The sequence below is a fragment of the Trichosurus vulpecula genome, chromosome 9 (assembly GCF_011100635.1).
Source record: "Trichosurus vulpecula isolate mTriVul1 chromosome 9, mTriVul1.pri, whole genome shotgun sequence".
Taxonomy (NCBI): Eukaryota; Metazoa; Chordata; class Mammalia; order Diprotodontia; family Phalangeridae; genus Trichosurus; species Trichosurus vulpecula.
Genome location: NC_050581.1, coordinates 197,844,618 through 197,868,697, shown reverse-complemented (window position 1 = coordinate 197,868,697; position 24,080 = coordinate 197,844,618). Strand labels below are relative to the sequence as shown.

At 41.4% G+C, this 24,080-nt stretch overlaps 1 protein-coding gene across 1 annotated transcript in view; it reads left to right on the top strand.

Moving 5' to 3' along the window:
- The window catches only part of AMPH (amphiphysin), a 197,212-nt gene that overhangs the window by 69,809 nt on the left and 103,323 nt on the right, over positions 1–24,080 (top strand). The window contains exon 2 of the mRNA XM_036739436.1: positions 16,536–16,616. Within this exon, the coding sequence (XP_036595331.1) occupies positions 16,536–16,616 (81 nt within the window). The remainder of the gene's footprint in view (positions 1–16,535; positions 16,617–24,080) is intronic.

Genomic DNA, 24,080 nt, shown 5'->3' with positions numbered 1-24,080 from the left:
GTTAGTTAGACAACGAGAATTTATCAAGTGCTGACTATATGCCAAGCATTATGTTAAGCATCAGGAATACAAATACAAGTAAAATGACAGTATCTATCCTCAAGGAACCTATATCCTAATGGGAGAAGACATAAAAGGAATCTGAAAATAGATAAGGGCAGGAGACCCAGTTTGGGCATGGTGGAGGAAGTTCTGAGTGTAGTCTGCAGAGGAATGAGACTGACTGGCTTGGGTGTACTCCTTAAATGAAAGTTGTGAGAGGAACCATCAAGTCAGATGGAAAGGCTGCAGGGGCAGGCAATACTTCCAAAATATCAGCTCCAGGGCTGGAGTGTGGCTTTGAGATGAAGAGCTGGGACAGAGTTCTACTTATTTCCCTTTGTACCGGTTCATATGTCTTCCCATGTGTCTCCATATTCTTCACATTCATCCTTTTTACAACACAGTAAAATTCTATTACACTCATGTACCACAATACGTGTGGATATTCTCCAAATATTGGAAATCTACTTTGTTTCCAATTCTTTGCTACCACTGAAAGTGCTGCTATACTTTGGTGTATGTGAAACTTTTCTATTATTTTCTTGTGACTTATGACCAGCAAGGGCATCTCTGTGGTAAAGGGTTATGGACTTCTTAATCACTTTATGACAAGCTTTTCCCTTACAGATTTATGCCTCCTCAAAACACTAGCCCTTTGCCATGTGGGGATACTAACATGTTTCTACAGGACACCAGAGACCCATAGGAGGGATACTTAGAAACACACACTACTCTCCCAGAGTGACCCCCAAGATAGTTAGCACCCTAGGGAAGATACCCAGAACCATGTTCAATATCACGAAGCTAAAATAATGCAGCAATGTCTTTTCTTAGTTCCCAAGGTTTACCTGGGTCTCAGCCTATGTATAATCCAAAATGCCTGAAGAAACCAAAGTCCTTTAGTCTGCTTAAATCTACCAGCACTAATAACAACCCTTTTCCCTCACTAAATACCCTGGGATAATGCTGCACTCACTCACTTCCACAGGCTGCTGCAATGATAGAGCCATACAGACCTCCAGAACACTGGGGACCATTACTGAGCTACATCACATTGCATCTGCCTCTATCCATGGTGCTGACCATTTGTTAGCCTGCTAAGAGCTACTAGACCAATAAATCTCTCAGAAAAGACAGTGAGATTAATTTGGCAAGAGTAGTTCCTGTTTAATTTTCTGGCTTCAAAAAAGGGAGCATGGAAGATGAACTCCTTAATGCACAGCTTCTTTTTAATGTTGCCAACACTTAGAAATCATAAATGGTTCTGTTTTCTTTCATTGATCTAATGGATAAAAATGAGCATTATCTCAAACTACACAGCTCTATCTATGAAAGCTATATCAGATAGGAAGAAACCAATAGCATACTTTAAAGGGAGCATCTGTTAACATTTAAGCATTCTTTTTGGACATTCTATTTCTCATCTTTTAACAATCAACCTTCCCCATATACCCCATTTTTAAACCCATGGCCTTTTCAGCCAGATGTACTTCAAGAATGAACTATATCCTGCTCTTACACATTGTCTTTCTTTTCTTTTTGCCACCTCCATAGATAAAAATAATGCTTAAATGTGCTTTGTTTAAAATTTGTTTTCAAATATTTAATCTGAGCAGAGTTGATTGATGAAGAAAGCTATTCGAGGCCCAAAAGATTCCAAAATCCTGATCAAACTAATGATGGCTTGGATACTGACTGGATAGCTCAGTGATTGTATTGATATAGATTGCCTGGTACTGGTGTAGATTGCAATCTGGCTGTGGGTTTTATTCTTGTGGGATTATTGTCCATCTTTTCTAAGAAAGGGATCTTGGCATCATGGATAGGGAGCTGACTTCAAGTCCCACTCCTGAAATCTAATGGTTATTTTAACCTGGGAAATTCACTTAAACTCTTAGTGTTCTAAGCAGTTCTTTAAGACTGTGTTACTGGAGAAGGAAATGGCAAACCATTCTAGTATCTTTTCCAAGAAAACCCCAAATGGGTCACAAAGAGTTGGACATGACTGAAACAACTTCACGAGATCTAATGAGGCCAGGCTCTTCTCTGGTGTGGAGCATTAGAGAAGGCTTCATGGTGGAGGTAGACTTTGAGTTGATCTTTGGAGGATAGGGAATAATGATGGGAATATTCATATGGGATATAAATTCCTCAAGGATAGGGAGAGTCTCATTCATTTTTGTCACTTTCTATCAAAGTGTCTATCACAGCATCTGGCACATAGTAGGTGCTTAATAAGTGCTTGTTGATTGATTAAAGTAGACACACTGACAAAATCTGAGACCCTTGAAGGGTTCACAAAGTAAGCATTAGAAAGTATTTTCTTTCCAGCACTCTGCAGGGGTGAGCAATGTCTCTGTGAGGGAGTGAAGCAGTTGGAACTGAGCAGGTGCAAAGAGGATAGAGGGCATTCCCAGAACAACACCCAGTTTGAGTCAAAACACCACTCTGGTAGGAAGTTCTGCACATTGCATACTTGGGGGACAGAGCTTGGGAGATCACTGATAAACTATTAATGCTCTCTCCTTCTCTCCTCTATGTTCTTAAGACTGGAGATGGCATCCAGGTGATGGTAGTAGTTGATACCAGGGAGGCCTCCTGCCCATAATCTTGGGAGTTTATGTCATGGCCAGGGTTCTATACCCCAACTTTGTGTAGAGAAGACCAGGAAGCTCATGCTCTCAGGCTCAAAGGAGTTGAAAAGGAATCCCTGGATTAGAAGGCACCTCAAAGGCTGTAGATCCAACCTGGACCCAAACATGGGGCCCTCTTTACCACATACATAGGAAGAACTCATCCAGTCTTAGCTTAAAACTTGAGATATCAATCCATTTAACCCATTCAGAGTGGAAAATAGATGGGCAAAGGAGGCAAAGGTAGTGGTTATGGTGGACTGGGAAGATTTCCAATTTTCCCAAATGAGGAGTTATCTCAAGAGTTGAATGATGAAAAAGTATTAGCCACTTCCTCAGTCATAAGAAGCTCATTAAAGTGCTGAGGTCTAAGTACCATGCCATAGAAAGAGGTTATGAAGTCAGAGGATCTGGGTTCATGTCCTGACTCTTCCACTTACTATCTCTGTAACATTGGGAGGAGGCTGGGTTAGGTGGCCTCTGAAGTCTCTGCTGACTCTACATATAGAATCCTGTGTGTGACTTTGGGTAAATCCATTAGCATCTCTGGGCCTGTTTCCCCATCTGTAAAATGAGGGGGTTGCACTGGATGGCTTATGAGGTTTTATTCTGGTTCTAGCACTATGATCATATGTGTCATCCTGGAAATGTCATTTAAATGTTCTTTGCCTCAGTTTCCCCATCTGTACAATGAAAGGTTGGAATAGATAGATTCTGGCCATCCTTCTATCACTAGTTGGAGCTCCAATAGATGTTTCCTAAAATTCTATGCCTAATGAATACCCTTTCCCCCTAAAAAAGCCCACTTATTCTTTCTCCCTCCTTCTTCCTCCTTCCCTCCACATCCCACCTGAGTTCAAATCCCACTTCTGATTCTTACTGGCTATGTTAACTTGGTAAAATTTTACCTCTCTGGGCCTCAGTTTCCTCACCCATAAAATGGGGATAATTGAAGTGCCTACCTTATCTGGTTCTTGTGAAGATCAAAGGAGATGTTACATGTAAAGTGCTTTTTAAACCTCAGAGCACTATAGAAGTGTTACTAGTGAATTTCATTTTTACCTAGTGTGGTTCATTTGGGAACAATTGACCTCCAAGATGGAACTGCCCAATGAGATAGCTGACTCTGGATGTGGTTGCTCAGTCCCATGCTCTTGGCAGACCCTCACATTAGTGCCAGATTGAGTTGTCTTGAAAGTGGGCTCAGGGGGCCATTTGAAGAGCCTGTTCTATTTTTGATGCCAATACCAAGTGGGGTACATGGAAGATCTTTTTTTTCTCTCAAAGGTGCTTTAAGCACTTTGCAGATACTTCCCTTCCCCCTACTCCTTCTGTTGTCTCCAGGAGGGAGAAAGAAGGGAGATATTATTAGTCACTATTTTACCAAGGGAACAAGGCAAGCAGAAAGTGTGGCTTGCCAAGGTCGAAGGATGGCAGGAGCCCCAGGTGTTTCTGCTGTCCAGCTCTTCCCACTTGACGCTGCTGTTCTACAGTTTAATTTCATTCAATTCTCTAAGCATTTATTAAGCCAATTAGGATCACAGATTCAGATTGAGTTGGGAACAACATCAGAGGCACACCATTTAACATCTTCATTTGACAAATGAGGAAACTGAGGCCCGGGGGGAAGTGAGTTGTGTATAGTTACACAGCTAGGATTGGAACTCAGATTCTCTGACTTCAAATTCAGCATGTTTTCCACTGTACTAGGCACCTCTTACAGAACAGATTGCTAGAATCACAGTTAGGAAAATTTGTGTTCAAATACTCTTTAGGACAGCTGAATCTGTCATGCAGTAGAAATAGCCCTAGATTGGGGGTCAAAGAACTTGGGTTCAAATCCTGGCTCAGCCACTGTAGTAAATGGCTGTGTGATCTCAAGCAAATTATTAAACATCCTGTGGTGTGAGCTTCTCCATCTGTAAAATCTGGGGGTTGTCCTGAATCCAGGTGCTTAAAGGGGCCTTAAGCTCTTGTCTTGATTTTCGATAGTGGCTCTCCCACTTTCTGCTTGAGCAGTCATGCATGAATCCCTTAACCTCACTGGATCTCAGTTTTATCACCTGGAAAATGAGGGGCTTGGATTCAGTGATCTCTGATGCCTTCTCTAGCTCAGTCATTTCACTTCTGTGGAACACAATTTCCTCATTTATAAAAGGGGAACAGAAATTCCTGCAGCCCTTACCCTGATGGACTATTGTTAGATCACCTGTAAAGCACATTACAAACCTTGAATCTATCTATACCTAAATGACAATTCTTGTCATTCGCAGTGGTATTATTTGCTAATTTACTGTCACTTTGTGCAGAAGCACTGAACTAAGCCCCCACGGGGATACAAAGTTTAGGAGAGAAAATCTCTCGGTGTTCACCACGACCTTGAGATTCATGTGTAGAAAGACTAAAGTGAAGAAAAACCAAATTCTCCTTGGCATGAGCTGAGCCGTACTCACTCAGCTCTGTGGGCACAGAGCCCTCTGCGGGGTGCACTGGGGAACGTACTGCAGCAACGCTTGGCCTTCTGGTTGGAGAGATGGCCCTCCTGCTGCAATGGCCCCTCCTGCTGACCTACATGTCTCCTCACAGAAGAAACATGCCCTTTGGCAAAGCAGCAAAGAGTAGGAGCAGAAATCTGCCTCCTGGTCTGCAGGGTTCAGTTAGGATTTCTGAAAATGTGGAGAACCAACTTTGGGTTATCCCAAGGATTCCATCTAAGAGACATAAGTGCATTTAGTAAAGCCTTCATGAGTAAGTGATGCCACTTTGAAACTTCAATCTGCTCCTGGTTCTGTCCTCTGACCCCAATCAGAGTAAATTGAATCTTTCCTCTTTTTACACCAGTCCTTGAAGTATTTGGAGAGCTCTTATGTTACTCACTCACATCTTCTCTCCTCCAGGCTAAGCATCCACGGAGCCTCAATCAGTTCACCTTCAAGATGGAATTAAGGCCACATAATCCTACGCTACCTCTCTATCTCATCAGAGCCTTTCTTAGAATGTGCCCAGAACTGAACACTATTCCTGAGGCCTTCTGGCCAGGGAAAAGTACAATGTGTCTATCAATTCCTTATTTTGGGATACTATGCTTCTTTTAATGAAGCCTGAAGTTCTCTTCGAGCAGCTAGGTAGCACAGAGCATTGGGCTTGGAATCAGGAAGACTCATCTTTATGAGTTCAAATCTACCCTCAGACACTGACTAGTTGTGTGACCCTGGGCAAGTCACTTACCCCTGTTTGCCTCAGTTTCCTCATCTGTAAAATGAGCTAGAGAAGGAAATGGAAAACCACCCCAGTATCTTTACCAAGAAAACCCCAAATGGGGTCCCAATGGGGTCCCAAAGAGTTAGAAATGACTGAACAATGACAAGGTTCTCCTACTTGATTGCCCTTTTTCCTCAGTCTTCTTTGTTGGATCTTCGTCTGAATTACTCCCATTAGCTGTGGGTGCCTCCCAATATTCTCTCTACTCTCTTCTCTCTAATACTATATCACTTAATGATTGTATTAGCTTTTATGAGTTCAATGATCATATTTATAAATATTATTCCCAAATCTTTATATCCAGCCCTAACCCTCAGCTCACCCAAGCTCCTGTCTTGCTGGCAACTTGAACTGAATTTCCCATAAGCATCTCAAACTCAACTTGTCCAAAACAGAGTTCCTAATCTTTCCCCTGAAACCTCCCCCTCTTCCAAACTTCCCTATTATTATCAGGGGCACCACCATTCTCCCCATTACCCAGGCTTACCTCCTTACTATCATCAACTATTCACTTACACTCAATTCCAATATTGAGTCTGTTGTCAAGTTTCGTTGTTTCTGCTTTCCCAGTGTCTTTCATATATGCCCTTCCTCTCCACTCACAGAGCTGCTGCCCTAATTCATGCCCTCATCACCTCATGCTTGGACCATCGCAACAGCCTACTAATTGATCTTTCTACCTTGTCTCTACCCAATCTAATCCATCGTCTCAGCTGCTAATGTGATTTTACTAAAGTATGTGTCTGATTTTGTCACTGCTGTGTTCAATAAACACCAGGAGATCCCTATTATCTCCAGGATTAAAAATAAAATTCTCTCTTTAGTATTTAAAGACCTCCACAGCCTGTCCCTCCCACTTCCTAGTCTTCTCATGCTTTCCTCCCCTCCATGTACTCCATGACCTAGGGGCACTGGCCTAGTTGTTTTTCAAACATTAGCCCATCACAAATACCTTTATACTCACTGTCCCCTATGGCCAAAATGCTTCATCTCCATCTCCTGGCTTCTCGGAATTCTTTCAAAACTCTGCTCAAATTCTACCTTCTGTAGGAAGACTTTCCTTGTCTTTTTTTTTTTCCCCTGTCCACCTGTGCTAGTGACTTCTCTCTGAGATTCCCCACTATGCCCACTATATATTTGATATACACATAGTATTTGACATGTTGTCTTCCCCATCTGACTGAGATCCTTAAAAGCAGGGATCATGCTTTGGCCCTCATTTACTTCTCTAGCATTTAGCACAGCACATGACACATAAGTAGCACTTGATGAATGTTTGCGGACTAAGATCTCAACAACTTCTTTGGCTGCCATGGCATATTTTAATCCCACTGAGTTTGCAGATTAATTGAATAATAATCATGTTCTTGCCCCACATCTCCTGACTTGTACATTTAAAATTGATTTTTTAAAATCTAAGTCTTAGATTTTATCTTATTTCCCACTGAGCTTCATCTTATCAGACTTGGCCCATTGAGATCTCATTGGATCTTAACTCTGCTATAGAACACTATAACTGCTATAGAATAGCTATGACTCTCAGCTTAACATCATCTGCAAACTGCCTAAGTTTGTCACTTAAGCCAGCTAAGTGGTGCAATGGGTAGAGTGCAGTACTTGGAGTCAGGAAGACCTGAATTTGAATCCTTCCTTAGCTATTTACTGGCTTGCAACTCTCTTTCAGTCTCAGTTTTCTCATCTCTAAAATGGGAATGATAATACCACCTACCTCTCAGGGTTCTTGTGAGGATCGAGTGAGATAACATGTGAAAAATGCTTTAGGAACCTTAACATGCTGTACATGTGCTAGCTGCTCCTCAGGTCCTCATCCAAGTCATGGATAAAAGTGTTAAAACACATGGACCAATGGAGTGTTCCAGTGAAGACCTGTCTCCTCGCTGACATTGAGCCACTCAGATCATTCATACGCCAATTTCAAATCCACTTATCTGCAGTATGAATGAGTTCACATCTTTTCATTTTATTCACAAGAATCATATGAGAGACTGTGTCGAATGCTGTGCTAAAATCTAGATAATCATGTCCACGGCATTTCTCTGATCGACCAGTTTTGTTATGCAGGGGGAGGGAGGAAACAAGGCCATTCTGGCCCAGCCTATTGGTAATGAAACCCTGCTGGCTTTTTGTGAGCACTGCTTCTTCTTTTAGATGTTTGTCTCTAAAAATACATTGCAAGCTAATAATATCTTCTTGATTTTGGGCAGTAACAGAAATTAAACTCACTGGGCTGCAGGTCATAGATGGCACTCTAGCTTTCCTGTTGAGAAACTCGGCATACATGCCCTTCTCCATTCTTCAGCACCTCTCCCATTCACCAGGACCTTTGTTTCCTTTTTTATGAATCCTCCCCTTTTTACATGTTTTATTAACAATTTTTGTCTTTCAGGTCACAATTACTTCCCATCATGTTCTTGTAGTTTTTCAAAGATCACTAGCAATTGCTTAGTAACTACACTCGTGAGTTCTTCCAAGTGCCCTGGGATGTAATTTGTCCAGGTCAGGCAATTCAAAATCATAGAGGGCATCTAGGTGCCATCCTTTTCCCTATCTTTGATTTTAACTCCATATTAGCCATTTCCTCTCTCTTTTTCTAGTCAAATGTTCATTCTCTTTGATAGAGGAAACAGAAGGAAGATTAAGAGTTTAGAAATAATAACAACCAGCATCATTTGTACACTGTTTTTAACATTAGCAAAGTTAATGTGATATCTTTGGAGCTTTCTGACAACCCTGTGATGTGGGCTCTAGAGGTAGCATTTTCATACCCATTTCATAGATAAACAAAGGCTCAGCAACTTACTCCTGAGCATAGAACTGGGAAGTAGCCCAGGAGTAATCTGAATGTAGTCCTTCCTGACTGTGAGTCCAAAACTCCCTTCTATAAATTGCCTGTTATGTTCATACCATCCCAAGCTCTGACCATACCCTTCTTTGATTAGCTTCTTTTTTCTGCGATGCTCTTTCTCATCAGTCTAAGCTCATTATGTGCATTAGATCCTTTAACACTCTTAAAAGACCATGCCACCATTTCACACTCCAATTGGTACCTGTCCTTGCTTCTGTCCTCTTAAAAGCTGAGTTGGCCACAAAATTCCCTGTGTATCTCCACTGGTCTTTTTGCACATTCTTCCTTTTCCTCCTCATTGGAATTGTTTCTCTATACATATTCTTGAGAACTCCCCATTTCTCCACAGTTGGCATCCTTTTTATAATGTTTAGCCAATGGATCCCAAGCATCTTTTTTACTAAACCCTTTAAAATCTGCTCTCCCCAGTGGTAGCCAAGAATTGGAAATCAAAGGGATGTCCATCAATTGGGGAATGGCTGAACAAGCTGTGGTATATGAAGGTAATGGAATACTATTGTGCCATAAGAAATGGGGATGATACGGACTTCATTACAACCTGGAAAAACCTACACGACATAATGCTGAGTGAGTGGAGCAGAGCCAGGAGAACATTGTACACAACCACAGATATATGGATTCTGTGAGGACCAACCCTGACAGACTTCACTCTTCTCAGCAAGGACAACTCCAAAGGACTCACGATGGAGAATGCTATCTACATCCAGAGAAAGAACTATGAAGTTTGAATGCAGATTGAGGCACACTTCATGCTCGCCTTTTTCTCTTCTCTTTTGTTTTTGTTTTTGGGTTTGGTTTTTTTTTTTGTTCTGTTTCTTTTTTCTCACGATTCATTCCATTGGTCATAATTCTTCTCTGCAACTTGACTAGTGTATAAATTAATTCAATACGAAATTATATGAGATTCCATGCTGCCTTGGGGAGGGAGGGGAGAAAATCTGGAACTCAAAATTATGTAGAACCGTCCGTTGTAAACCTAAATAAATAAAAAAATAAAAAAATAAAAAATAAATAAATAAATAAATAAATAAATAAATAAATAAATGAGAATGATAAAAAAAAAATCTGCTCTCCGCAGATCTAGGATGGTTGTGAAACTCAGCCTGGCTTTTTTCCTCATCTGTCATGCTTTCTAAGATGGAGTGATTACTTTCCCCCAAGGCTCTCATTATTTCTCCTTTACCAGTCAGGTTCCTCTTCTTTCACAGAATTAGTTCCAGAAGAGTTCCCTTGTTCTCAGCCCCCTTGTTGCTACCTCCACCTTTTCAAGGATGAAATAGTAATGAAGGCAAAACAAGCATTTATTAACTGCTGTGCTTTCGGTAAAGAACCCTAGGGAGAGAAGTAGCTTCCATTTCTTAAGTCAATGGTCTGTTTTTAAAACCAGGACCAGATTTTCCCTTTTCATTTGCAAACATCTCCATGTTTGTCTTCTTTCTCTTCCTAACCTCATTTTCTAGTCCTCTTAAAATGAACTTTCCAGCACCATCTGTTTATCTTTCCCCCAATGGTTAATATTTTAAACATGGACTGAATTTAAAAGTGGCCAAGATAACTAGGGATCAATGTAAACATCACATGGGTTAAAAATCAATTGTACAAATATGAGAAGGTGGAGGAATGATCTGAAGGCTGCTCATCTGAACCAAAATCTAAGGGTTTTAGTGATCACAAGTTCAACACAAGTCAGCAGCAGGATGTGGAAGCCAAAGAAAAGTGAATTCTTTCAGGTTGCACTAAGAGAGGCACAGCATCAAGGAACAGGAAAGTGTTACATTCTGCCCAGGTCATTAATTTGTGGAGCATTGTGTTCAGTTCCAGGCACCACATTTTGGGATATACATTACTAATCTGGGGGGGGGGTGGAGTCCAGGGCAGGGAAATCAGGATAGTGAAGGGCCTTGAGTTTATAACACATAGGGATTAGTTAAAGGAACTGGAAATGGTTAGCCTGGAGTAAAGAAGATGGACAAGATGGAGGCAAGGGTTGAAGACATGGGTCATCATGGTTGTATTCAAGCATTTGAAGAACTCTGTGACAGAAGAAGGATTAGACTTTTTTGGTTTGGCCCTAGAGGACAGAACCAGGAGAAATTAGGTGAAGGTACAGAGATAGATTTTATCTGAATAGCAGAAAAAATGTCCTCCCAATGAGAACCCTCCCAATGTTGAATGGGCTGCCTTGGGAAGCTCGGGTGGCAAGGGTCCCTTTCACTGAAGATATTCAAGCAAAGACAAGATGAGAAGTTGTCAAGGAAATGATGGGGATTGTTTGTCAGGGAAGGGTTGGGCTACATGATTTCTGAGATTTCTTCCAACTTCTGGATTCTTTGATTCACTTATTTAAATAGCTCTTTTGATTATTTGTAGTCAAAACATTTCATTTGTTCCACGACTGAAATACCAGGAACTAGACCCAAAGCCATAATGTACCAAGGTCAGAGCCCCTGGATCATTCATTCTCTTCCTTCCTGCATCTCAAGTACCTGTAGGTGAAGAAGAAGCCACCTCATTGTGAAACTGAACACTAGAGAAATTAACAGATCTGTTCCAGGCCTGAGCAGTGAATTGCTGCCTCACCACATGGGTGGCCATCAGAAGTTAGACAAACAAAGCCTCTTGAGCAATGGGAGGAGTACAGAAAAAGCAAGAAGTTCTATCCCCAGCTATTTCAGCCCCTAGTCCTGATGTCTGGTTCACTCTGTTATTGTTTGGGACCTTAACTGAACTTTCCCCATAGTGGAGTCCTTTTTTAATCTTTTAGGCACAAGGTAGAAGAAACCGTGAGGTGATGTAGCTAAGCGTATATGAACAGGTTTTCCTCACCACACAGTCCCTGATGAGTGGTCCTCCAACCTCCTCTTAAAGGCCTCCAAGGAGGAAGGATCCTCTACTTCTCAAAGTGGTCCATTGCACTTCTGATCTGCTGGCACGACTAGGAAGTGTGTCCTGACATCAAGTTTCTTGGCAGCTCCCGTCATTGTTCCTGGTTCTTCCTTCTGTGAGCAAACAGAACAAACCTAAGCATTTTTTCACCTGCCCTCCAAATACATGAATCGACTTATCATGTCCCACCACGAGTCTTCTCTCCCCATCTGGTCCACAGGAATAGTGTAAACAACTTTGTCAATTGTTTTGTTGAAATCGAGGTATATTGGCTTTACAGAATGTCTTTGATCTATGAGCCCAATTATCCTATCAAAGAAAGGAAATAGGGTTAGTCTGGCATGATGCATTCTTGATGAACCTTCCCTCTCAAAAGATTCCTCAGCCATCCTCTGAAATGTATGCTCTAGACTTTTATCAGCAATAAAAGTCAAATTCTCTGACCTGTAGTTTGTAGATGCCAGTTTCCTTATTTGTTTGAAAATTGATACTTGTCCCATTCTTCATGATGTTTCAACAAATCACATTCACTGATCCTTTAAATGCCCTGGCTTACATTTTGTATATTTTGTTCATGAACTCACTGAGGGCAATGAAAAATGCCTTTCCCTATTCTCACATTTTCACTTGTCTTGGGTTTCAATTCCTGCTCAGCCCTCTTCATTTAATTCTCCCCAGGTGCTTCTAAGGTTCCTCATTAACATCTCATTAGTCATTCTGCTTACTTGCTGCTACCAATTGTTTGGCATTTCAGCTCTTCCCCTTTAATATGTCTCATGTTCCATGCATGCCTCCCTCCCTTCTCCCAGGCCCAAAAAGGGGAATGATATTTTTCTCTTCTTGGGAAAGGGAAGTTTTTTCTTTGTGAATAGGATACCAGAGTACTGGTTAGAAATCTGGAGTCTATCTTCTTTTCTCTTAATGTTTCAATACCTCTTCCTGGGAGAAGACGATGGGACAATGGAATTTGTCATTTAAAAAATTTTGTTTAACATTGCTTTTTAAAAATGCTGGTTATATGAGATGAAAGTGACACAAGATGTGGAATGCTCATGTGAATTTTTAATGTAATTTTTAATTGATTCTGACATAACCTAATTAAAAGAGATTCTAAGAAGAATCATACAAGCTTATATGTATTAGCTGGGAATTTGGATGGAGTTGTGCTCTCATCATTTCTTCAGCATCTCTTCCAATCAATCAATCAACCAGTATGTACGAAGAACCAGTTATGTGCCAAGTACTGTGCCACATGCTGGCAATACAAATTGAAAGAACTAAACAATCCCTGTTCTCAATGAGTGTGTATTCGAATGGGGAAGACAATAAGTATTAGTAAACAGATGTACAGCATAAATATAACACAAATAAGTACAAATATATATGAAGCAGTTAAATCTAAGGTTGTTTGGGAGGGAAGGCACTGGCTGTTGAGGGGATCAGGAAAGGCTCTATGCAGAAGTTGTCTAAGCTTTGCCTTGAATGAAGAGGTTGTGAGGTAGAGGTTGGGAAGGTATAGGGGACAGCAAGTGAAAAGGTACACAGAGGAGACATGAAGGAACAGAGAAAAGGCCAGATTAGCTGGAATGATGAGTGTGAGCAAGAATGTATATGGAGGCTAGAAAAGTGGGGTGGGGCCAGGTTGTATAGGGCTTTAAAAGCTAAATGGAGGAGGCTTTATTTGATTCTAGATGCAAAAGGAAGCCACCATAGTTGATTGAATAAGGGCATTATATCATTTTATCTATAGCAAAGGAAAATCCCTTTTCTAGCAGTATGTAGAATAGACAGGAGTGAGGAAATGCTTGAGGCAGGGAAATCACGCAGGGGGCTCTTGTGATTGTCTATGTGAGGGGTGATGAGGGTCTGACTCAAGGGAGTAGCTGTGTCAATGGAGAGAAAGGGTCAGAAATGAAGTACAATGCTGAACATAACCTAGCTGTGTCTGCTCATCTCATGCATCTCTTGTCCACACCTTCCCACAAATCCTTGGCAGGAGTCCTCCACAAATTCTAGATCACTTGATGCTATGTGGGTACCAAAAGGGCTGTCCATTGATTATCCCTTATTCCCCTTACACGACTGGCCCATCTTCTCTGGTCGTACATGAAATTCTGGAACCATGGATTTGAACTAGCAGGAACCTCAGAGGAAATCTAGTTCAAGGCCCTCATTTTACAGTGGAGGAAGCTAAGACCCAGAGAAGTGAATTCACTTAACTATGGTAATGCCAGTCGTAAGTAGAAGAGCCAGGATTCTAACCCAGGTCCCCTGACTCCAAACCCAACATTCACTCCACTGCTCATTCTGTGTCTCTAGCAATCCTCTCTTTCCTGATACATTTCACCTGATTTTCCTACAGTTATCCTTTGACAACATGCAGCAGCCTGTTGATGCCCGCCGTGTTCCTTTTCATTATTGCTCTTTGGGTGACCCAGAATTTTAATTCTTCGGAGATTGGGAACTTCTTGATTCAAAGTCATTGAGCATTACTGAAAGAATGTTGGCATGAAGAAGATGGGCCTTTGTTTCAGGGAGAAGCTTGGGGCGATAAAGTATCTTCACAGATTCCAAAAGGCCATTCGTTCCACTCTCCTCCTCGATCTCATAGTCTGACAATAGGCATTTTTCACTCTGTGCTAGCTGGCATCAAGAAAGAGAGGGAGCACAAATACTTCCTCCTATTCAAACAGCAGAATGGTGTCAAGTAATTGTGTCACTATGATGTTGCCAAAGATGGCTGAGGTGGAGAGGCCACATTACAGACCTTTCATTGGTGGATTTATGATTGTGTGTCATTTAAGATGGCATCATGGTTCATGAACCAACAATGGGCTGACATTTTCAGAGTATTGCCCCCTTTTCTGAGTCTAGTATCTCTGGATTTATCTGATCGTTTTAAACGATTGGGAAGCTGATGATTCTAAGGATTGGGTTCCCGAAAGTTCACAGTCCTTAGCAACCTGTTCCATAGCCGTTGCTGGTTGCTCAAATTAGGACATGGCTCATTCTCTCCCCAATGGCCATGTAATTGCATTCATTTGGGAGATCCCTTCAGTGAAACCTTTCTCAACCCATCTCCGCCTCCCTATCCTGTAAGTCTCTTGTCCATTTTCTCCCAAAAGCTCACCACAGGAGGTACATACAGTGTTCTGGGAGCCTTCCTTAATGTCTTCTGGCATTGTGAAAGTATCCGCAGAACACCCTGGCTACCTGCCTCTCATCCCTTGCTCTCACCACATGGCCAGCCCATCTTCTCTGTCACATGATTTCTGGATATCATCCTACAAATCCTGTTCTTCTTTGGAGTCCCTCCTTGATTATATGTTGCAACCTGCTCACTCCTACCATGGCTAGTATTCATAATGTGCATCTTGAAGAATTCTTTGGAGGCAGTGTCATTTAATGTCTCACTGCTACATAGCAATACTGATAAAATGTTAATATTGAAAAGATGGACTTTGCTTTGAGGGGAAGCTCAGGGTCAGTGGGAGAGCTTTGCAGTTTTCTGAACTCAAGCCAGCCTTCACTTCTCCTCCTTTTAACAAGTGACTGGTTTGCAAGAATATAGTGCATTTATAGGATTTAGGGAGAAACCATTGGTAAATGAGTCCACCTTATTGTGGAGTCTGAGGAATACAAAGTATCTCCCATCTTACCTTTTGGTTCCTTTAAGAGCTGGGGAGTGTGGTGGTTAGAAAGGCAGCATTCCCATGGCTGGCTAGTAAGCATACTTAGATACTTGGATACTTACATGGATCTCTAACCTTATCAATGAGGATACTACTGCCATCTGTGCATTGACAAGCCTGTATCTTTCCATTATCTCTCCAAAGGCTATATAAGCGGGGGGCCAGGAGACCTTCTGCTGATTCTTTTAACAATAAAAATAAAAGCTGAGATTTACATAGTGTTTCAAGTATTTACAAGCACCAAAATCATCTCATTTGTTCCTGTACTGTTATTCTTCCCATTTTACAAATGAAGAAACTGGGACTGAGCAGTTAGGTGACAACTTGGAGAGTAATGTCATACTAAGGTAGAATTTGAACTCAGATCTTCCTGACTCCAAGCACATTGTTTTTAGCAACTGTTCCACCTAGCTTCTTAACATGTCCTGCATACCAGTGCAGTACTCCAGATGTTTTTCAGTTACCCATCTTTCTGGCTCCATGACTGTTTTACCTCTTTTTCCCATCATACATGCCCATCGAGATTGTTTTTAAACAGACCTGGGCAACTAGAGGGCACAGTAGATCGAGTGCTGGCCCTGGAGTCAGGAAGACTCATCTTCCTGAGTTCGAATGTGGTCTCAGATACAAACTATGTGACCTTGGACAAGTCACTTAACACTGTTTGCCTCAGTTTCCTCCTCTGTTAAATGATCTGGAGAAGGAAATGGCAAACCACTCCAGTATCTCCCAAGCCTTCAATTTTGGTCCTAGCCAGGGCTCTATATATCAAAGGCCAGCCTGACTGAGCACCATCCTTTGAGGGTTGACCACCAGGTGATGAACTTTTTGGGCTTAGCTACCTAAGAAACATATAAAACGATATAACAGTCAGACCCTCATCACCCCTCACATAGACAATCACAAGAGCCCCCTGTGTGATTTCCCTGCCTCAAGCATTTCCTCACTCTGGTCTATTCTACATACTGCTAGAAAAGGGATTTTCCTTTGCTATAGATAACACCCAAGAATTCTGCTCTTGTTAAGAGAAGAGGATCTTTCATAGAAGTTCTCTTGTGCTAAGCCTGGGAGTGTGATGACTTGTATCCTTAAAGAACATTATTAGAATGACATTTTGTTTTCTCTGTGTACCAGGTCCTCCAGAAACTTGGCAAAGCTGATGAAACAAAAGATGAGCAGTTTGAGGAGTATGTACAGAACTTCAAACGGCAAGAGGTGAGTCCCAGGGCATCTGCTCACTTTTGCTGAATTCTCCAGTGGTTCATGTGTGACTTAGATGCATTCATACTCATCAGAGAGGGCAGACCAGTTCCTGCAGGTGCCGTGAGAGCAGGCAGGACCTTCACAAATGTTACATAGAAACTGGGGTCAATTCCAGAAGATCGAACAGGAAGAAGACCCCTGATTTCAGATGGATTTATTCCAGGACTTTTGCAAAGCTGATAACCAACTCAGCTAAAAAGAATAACAGAGCTTTTTGATATGCTATGACCGTCACTTAAGTATTACAGAAAATTCTGCCCAGCTTCTCTCTTGTTGCGAAGATCCTTCAGTAGATGGCTGTGCTCAATGAAGTATTATTACTATAGCAGATGTAGCTCATCTACATGGCAACAGTCTGTACCCCTCCATCCCACACCCCCAAACAGATTTCTGGAGCCCATTGAGGCTCTTTTAGAGGGTCTTTCAATACCAGATTTTTAAACTGTAATCTCCTAGAAGGCAGGGGTTTAATCGACTTTGTACAATGGGGTCATGTGCTGGTTAAATTACAATAAACAGTAACTCAATTCTGCTGATTTACTGGATCTGAAAATGAGAAAGGAAATACTTAAGTTTGAAAGGAAAAGAAAGTATAATGGTTGGGAAATGAAATGACCCTTCAAAATTTTAATGTGATGGCTAATTAAATTTGGTAGAGAGTAGTGATGGTGGGAAGGCTACTGTAAGAGAAAAGATGAGGACAGGTGGGCTGCTATGGGTGAGGAGTATTGCATGTGCCATCACTTATAGTTGGTATGGTGGTTGATTTTGCTTAACTTTTTTTAAAATTGTGTTATATGATTTAGATATAAAGGTTGAAAATACAAGCAAACTGGGAGAGCAAGGAATAGTTTACCTATCAGATTTATGGAGAATGGAAAAATATATTACCAAACAAGAGATAGAGAACATTACAAAATGAAAAATGGATAATTTTGATTATATTAAATTGAAAAGTTTTTGTACAAAGCCAATGCAAACAAGATTAGGAGGGAAGCAGAAAACTGGGAAAGAATTTTTTGATCAATGTCTCTGATAAAGGCCTCATTTCTAAAATACATACAGAACTGAGTCAAATTTATAAACAAGGCATTCCCAATTGATAAATGGTCAAAGGATATGAGCAGGCAGTTTTAAGATGAAGAAAATAAAGCTATCTAGAGTCATATAAAAATACTCTAAATCACTGTTGATTAGAGAAATGCAAATCAAAACCACTCTGAGGTATCACATCACACCTATCAGATTGGCTAATATGACAAAAGAGGTAAATGATAAATGTTGGAGAAGATGTGGAAAAATTGGAACACTAATTCATTGTTGGTGGAGTTGTATACTGATCCAGCCATTCTGGAGAGCAATTTGGAATTATGCCCAAAGAGCTATAAAACTGTGCATACCCTTTGACCCAGCAATACCACTTCTAGGTTTGTATCCCAAAGAGACCATAAAAATGGGGAAAGGACCTACGTGTACAAAAATATTTATAGAACCTCTTTTTGTGGTAGCAAAAAATTGGAAATTGAGGGGATGTCTGTCAGTTGGGGTGTGGTTGAACAAGTTGTGGTATATGAATGTAATTGGATACTATTGTGCTATGAGAAATGATGAGCAAGTGAGCTTCAGGAAAAACCTGTAAGACTTATCTGAACTGATGCTGAGTGAAATGAGCAGAACCAGGAAAACACGGTACACATTAACAACCACATTGTCCGATGACTGACTTTGATAGACTTAGCTCTTCTCAACAATGCAGGGATCTAAGACAACTCCAAGACTCATGATGGAAAATGCTTCCACATCCAGAGAAGGAACTTTGGAGTCTGCATGCAGATGGAGGCATACTATTTGCTCTCCTTTTCTTTTGTTGTTTTGTTTTGTTTCTTCTTTTTCATGGTTCCTCCCATTGGTTACAGTTCTTCTTTGCATCATAACTAATGTGACAGTGTGTTTAGTATGTATGCATGGGTAGAGCTTATGTCTGATTGCGTGCTGTCTTGGGGAGGGGGGAAGAGAGGGTCAGGGAGAGAATTTGAAACTCAGGATCTTATGAAGGTGAATGTTGAAAACTAAAAATAAATAAATAATTTTTTAAAAAACTTGTGTTATAAGATAAGGCTCCCTAGATTTTGGGGATGGGTATATTGAGAGTTGACTGATTCAAGAGAAAAGGAATTAATAAAACTTTAATAAGGGGTGTGGGAATTGGAGAAATGGGACCTGGGAACCATCAATAGAACTTTTAAATCAGTTTTAGACAGTATGACAATGCACGACTTGGGTTTGTTGGTCCCTTGGTTATATTAGCCTGATCCAAAATACTCAATAGGCTCAGGAACTGTGGGTACTTAGGAAGCAATAGCAAAATATACCTGCTTAAAAATAAGTCTCCAAGGTCTTAGTGATAACATTTGAACCTGAAAACTACCCGAGAAAGATTGTCTTCATCGTGTCTCTTGGCTGTAGCAAAACTGAGCATTGTATCATCCCATCGCTTCCTTTCCTTGGAGAACCCAGGTGTGTCATCTTAGGTTATAGGAAATCCTTGTGTCTCCTTTCCACAGGAAGGGCTTATCTGGTCAATGCCACTTACCCCAAGGTTGGAGTGGTAGAGCCTCTTAATCCCTGGTTCTGAGGGTCTGGTGACCTCTAACACAGGCACACACAAGGGAAGAGGAAGGAAGTGAGAATATGGCTTCCATTCCCACCACTCTCCTAAAACAAAGGTCACTAGTGCTAGTCCGATTACCACATTCTTTAGACTCTGTCTGCAGTTCAGTGATTCAGTAGATAGAGCACTGGACTTGCTGTCAGGAAGATCTGCGTTCTAATCCAGCCATAGACACTTACTAGCTGGGTGACCCTAGGTAGGTCAGCCTCTGCTACACTTTTCCCATTTATAAAATGGAGCTCTTAGGGTTGTTATAGGATAAAGATAATATTGGTAGGAATGAGATAATATGGATAAAGTGTTTTGCAAGCCTTGAAGAGTTATATAAATACTATAAGCAGCAGCAGTGGCAGCATCACCATCACTGTCACCATCACCATCACCATCATTATCAATCCTCCTTGAGCTCTTAGCATCAAGGACACAGCTGTTATTGATCTTGGGGACTCAACAGTGTGCTTGCCTAGTTGTATGTATGTATATTCCCTTCAACAACTCTAATACTTAGAAAGTTTTCATGAGTTACAAATGTCATCTTTCCATGTGGGAATGTAACCAAAACAGTTCAACTTTAGTAAGTCCCTTATGATTTCTCTTTCTTGTTTACCTTTTCATAATTCTCTTGATTCTTGTATTTGAAAGTCAAATTTTCTATTCAGCTCTGGTCTTTTCTTTTTCAAGAATGTTTGAAAGTCCTCTATTTTATGGAAAATCCATATTTTGTCTTGGAGTATTATACTCAGTTTTGCTGGGTAGGTAATTCTTGGTTTTAATCCTAGCTCCTTTGACTTCTGGAATATCATATTCCAAGCCCTTTGATGCCTTAATATAGAAGCTGCTAGATCCTGTGTTATCCTGATTGTGTTTCCACAATACTCGAATTGTTTCTTTTTGGCCACTCGCAATATTTTCTCCTTGACCCAAGAACTCTGGAATTTAGCTATAATATTCCTAGGAGTTTTCTTTTTGGGATCTTTTTCAAGAGGCAATCGGCGGATTCTTTCAATTTCTATTTTACCCTCTGGTTCTAGAACATCAGGGCAGTTTTCCTTGATCATTTCTTGAACGATGATGTCTAGGCTCTTTTTTTATCTTGGCTTTCAAGTAGTCCAATAATTTTTAAGTTATCTCTCCTGGATCTATTCTCCAGGTCAGTGGTTTTTCCAATGAGACATTTCACATTGTCTTCCATTTTTTCATTCTTTTGGTTCTGTTTTACAATTTCTTGATTTCTCATAAAATCACTAGCTTCCACTTGCTCCATTCTAATTTTTAAGATAGTATTTTCTTCAGTGGTCTTTTGGACCTCCTTTTCCCTTTGGCTAATTCTGCCTTTTAAGGCATTCTTCTCCTCATTGGCTTTTTGGAGCTCTTTTGCCATTTAGGCTAGCCTATTTTAAGGTGTAATTTTCTTCAGTATTTCTTTGGGTCTCCCTTAGCAAGTCATTGACTTGTTTTTCATGATTTTCTTGCACCACTCTCATTTCTCTTCCCAATTTTTCCTCTACTTCTCTTACTTGCCTTTCCAAATCCTTTTCGAGCCCTTCCATGGCCTGAGACCAATTCATATTTTTCTTGGAGGCTTTTGATGTGGGCTCTTTGACTTTGTTGACTTCTTCTGGCTGTATGTTTTGATCTTCTTTGTCACCAAAGAAAGATGCAATAATCTGAGTCTTTCACTGCTTGCTTATGTTCCAGCCACTACTTGACCCTTGAGGTTTTTGTCAAGGTATGGCTTCCTTCAGAATGATGAATGCCTTGTCCTAACCTTCAGGGGTGTTGTGTTGCTGTTTTCAGAGCTACATCTACATGGCAAGCTCTGCCACAGCAGAGTTCCTCTTCCACCAAGAACCACCAACTAGGACTGCGACCCAGATCCAAGCAGGACAAAGCAAGAGAACCCTGTCTCTGTGCCAGCAAAGTGCTCCCTGCACTCCCGCTCTGATCTGCCTCTTAATTCCTCCCAGCAGGTGGACTAGGGGCCAGAACCAAATGCAGCCAGAGCTATGGAAACAGCCACAAGAGCTTCCTGCTGCTGCAGCACTGTGCCACCTCTGCTGCCCCTGGGGCTGGGGCTAACTGAGCACCCCTCTCACCCCTATCTGGCAGTTTTCCTGCTGACCTGCTAAACTGTCTTTGGTGTTTGTGGGTCAAGAAGTCTGGTAGCTGCCACAGCTCAGTGATTCAGGGCCATACGACTTGCTCCACTTGATTTCCTTAATGACTAGCCTGTCCTAGTGCAGCCCACACTGGGCTGCATGCCACTCCCAGCACTGTGCAATAGACACTTCCCAGCAACCATCCAGGCCATCTTGGGTTGGAGACCTGCTTCCCTCTTTTATTTTGTGGGTTCTGTAGCTCTAGAATTTGTTCATTGTCATTTTTGCTGGTGTTTGGAGGGATTTGGGGGACAGCTTAAGCTAGTCCCTGTTTTCCTGCTGCCATCTTGGCTCTACCCTGACCCAATTTCTTATTTGTTAAATGTGGGGTTTGGATGAGGAGGTCCCAAGCATCCCTTAGAGGTCTAAAATTCAATTATGTCTATCTCCCTCCCTCTCCATGCAAACACTGGCAGAGGGAAAATGGGGAAGAGATTATAAGCACAGCAGAAAGACAATGTGACCCCTATTTACAGCTTACCCAGCTTGAGGATTTATGCTCTGCCCTTTAAAAAATATTCCAGTAAGTGAGCTGAGAGTTGGTGTATCCCTCAGAGGCAACCAGTTATTTTCACTTGGATTTTTCTTGTTATAAAACGTGCCTGCTTAATGGCATTTTAATATCCCAATAATCCAGAAGCCCAACCTTTGAATGCATCATGCTGAGTTGGTCGTTTCCAGGAGGAAGCATTTGGCATGGTTTATGCAGGGTGACCTTTCACTGCATCTCTCTGGGTTCTGTTGCCTGGGCAGGCTCAAATTGGTGGTATCTCTTAGAAGTGGGACAACCATGGAGTCAGTTTAACCAGTGACTGTTAGGTTACCTTTTCCTACCTCCAAAGCCAAAAGAGGATGACTTTTTGTGATCCTTCTCCAGCATTTACTCTAGTCAATAGAGAATGAAAACACCAACCAAAACAATGACAAGCATTTATTAAGCATCTATTAGGTACCAGACACTGTGCTAAGACAGATAATCCATGCTCCCAAGAAGCAACGCTCACAATCTGATGGGGCAGACAACATGAAAGGAACCACATACAAATGAGCTATGGACAGAATAAATTGGAACTAACCAACAGAATGCAAGCACTAGTATTAGGGAAGAGCAAGAAAGGCCTCTTGCAGAAGATCGGATGTTAGCTGGGACTTGCAGGCAGTCAAGGAATATGAGAGATGGAGATGAGGGGGGAGAAAATTCCAGAGATGAGGAACAGCCAGAGAAAATGCCCTGAATGAACAGATGGGGGGTTTGTTTGAAAAACAGTAGTGAGGCCATTGTCACTGGATAGAAGAGTGTATGGGAGGAGAGGTCTAAAGTGTAAGAAGATGGGGAATTTAGGAGGGGGACCGGTTATAAAGGGCTTTGAATGCCAATTAGATGATTTTTATATTTGTTCCTAGGGTGAAGGGTAGTGAGAAAGTGAGGGTAGTAAGGGTGGCATTTTAGTTTGAAATTTTCTGGATTGAGAAATATTTCAATATTATGGAGGAACAATTAAACTCTTTCCTTCTCAGAGATTTTAGCACATTCCCAGAAATTCCAGGTAGAATTGTAAACTTGAGGAAATTTGAACAAAAAAAATATAATCCTTAAAAGCCAAGTATAACATTTGGGAAGGATATGGTCAATTTTATACATATATTAAGTGTGTACTGTGTGTCAGACATTCTTCTTAGCTCTGGAGATGCAAAAGGAGGTTAAAAAACAGTCCCTATTCTCAAGGAGTTCACAATCACTAACATGCAGACAATTATATACAGACAAGCTATATACAGGATGAATAGGATAAAATTAACAGAGGAAAGACATTAGAATTAAGGCAGATTGGGAAAAACCTCCTGTAGAAATGGGATTTTATCTGGGACTTGAAGGAAATCAAGGAAACCAGGCAGCAGAAATGAGGAGGAAGAGCATTCCAGGCATGGGGGACACTCAGAGAAAAGCCTGGATTCTGGAGATGGAGGGTTTTGTTTGAGGAACAACCAGGGGGTCAGTGTCACTTGATCAAAGAATATGTATCTGGGAGGAAGGTGTTAGAAGACTGGAAAAGTGGGAAGAGGCCAGGTTATGAAAGGCTTTGAATGACAAATAGAAGGTTTTATAATTGATCCTGGAGGCAACAGGGAGCCCCTGGAGTTTATGGAGTAGGTGAGTAACATGGTCAGAGCTGCATATTAGGACAATCCCTCTGGTGGCTGAATAGAGGATGGGGTGGAGTGGGGAGAGACTGTAGGTAGACAGACCCCCTCAGCAGCTACTGCCAGGCATGAGGTGATGAGGGTTTGTACCAGGGTGGGGACAGGGTCAGAGTAGAGAAAGGGGTGTATTGGAGAGATGCTACAGAGGTGAAATCAACACTTTGACAACATACTTAAGTAAGGTAAATAACGTAAAGTAATTTGGAGAGAGAGAAGGCATGAAAGTCTGCAAGATCAAGAAAGGCTTCCCAGAGGAGATAGGCTGAGACCTGAGCCCTGAAGAAGTTCACAGCTTTGGAGTAGTTGGGATGACGAGAGAATGGGAGACAGCTTATGCAAAAGCAAAGAGACTGGAAATGAGAGTGTCAAGTGAAATAACTAAAA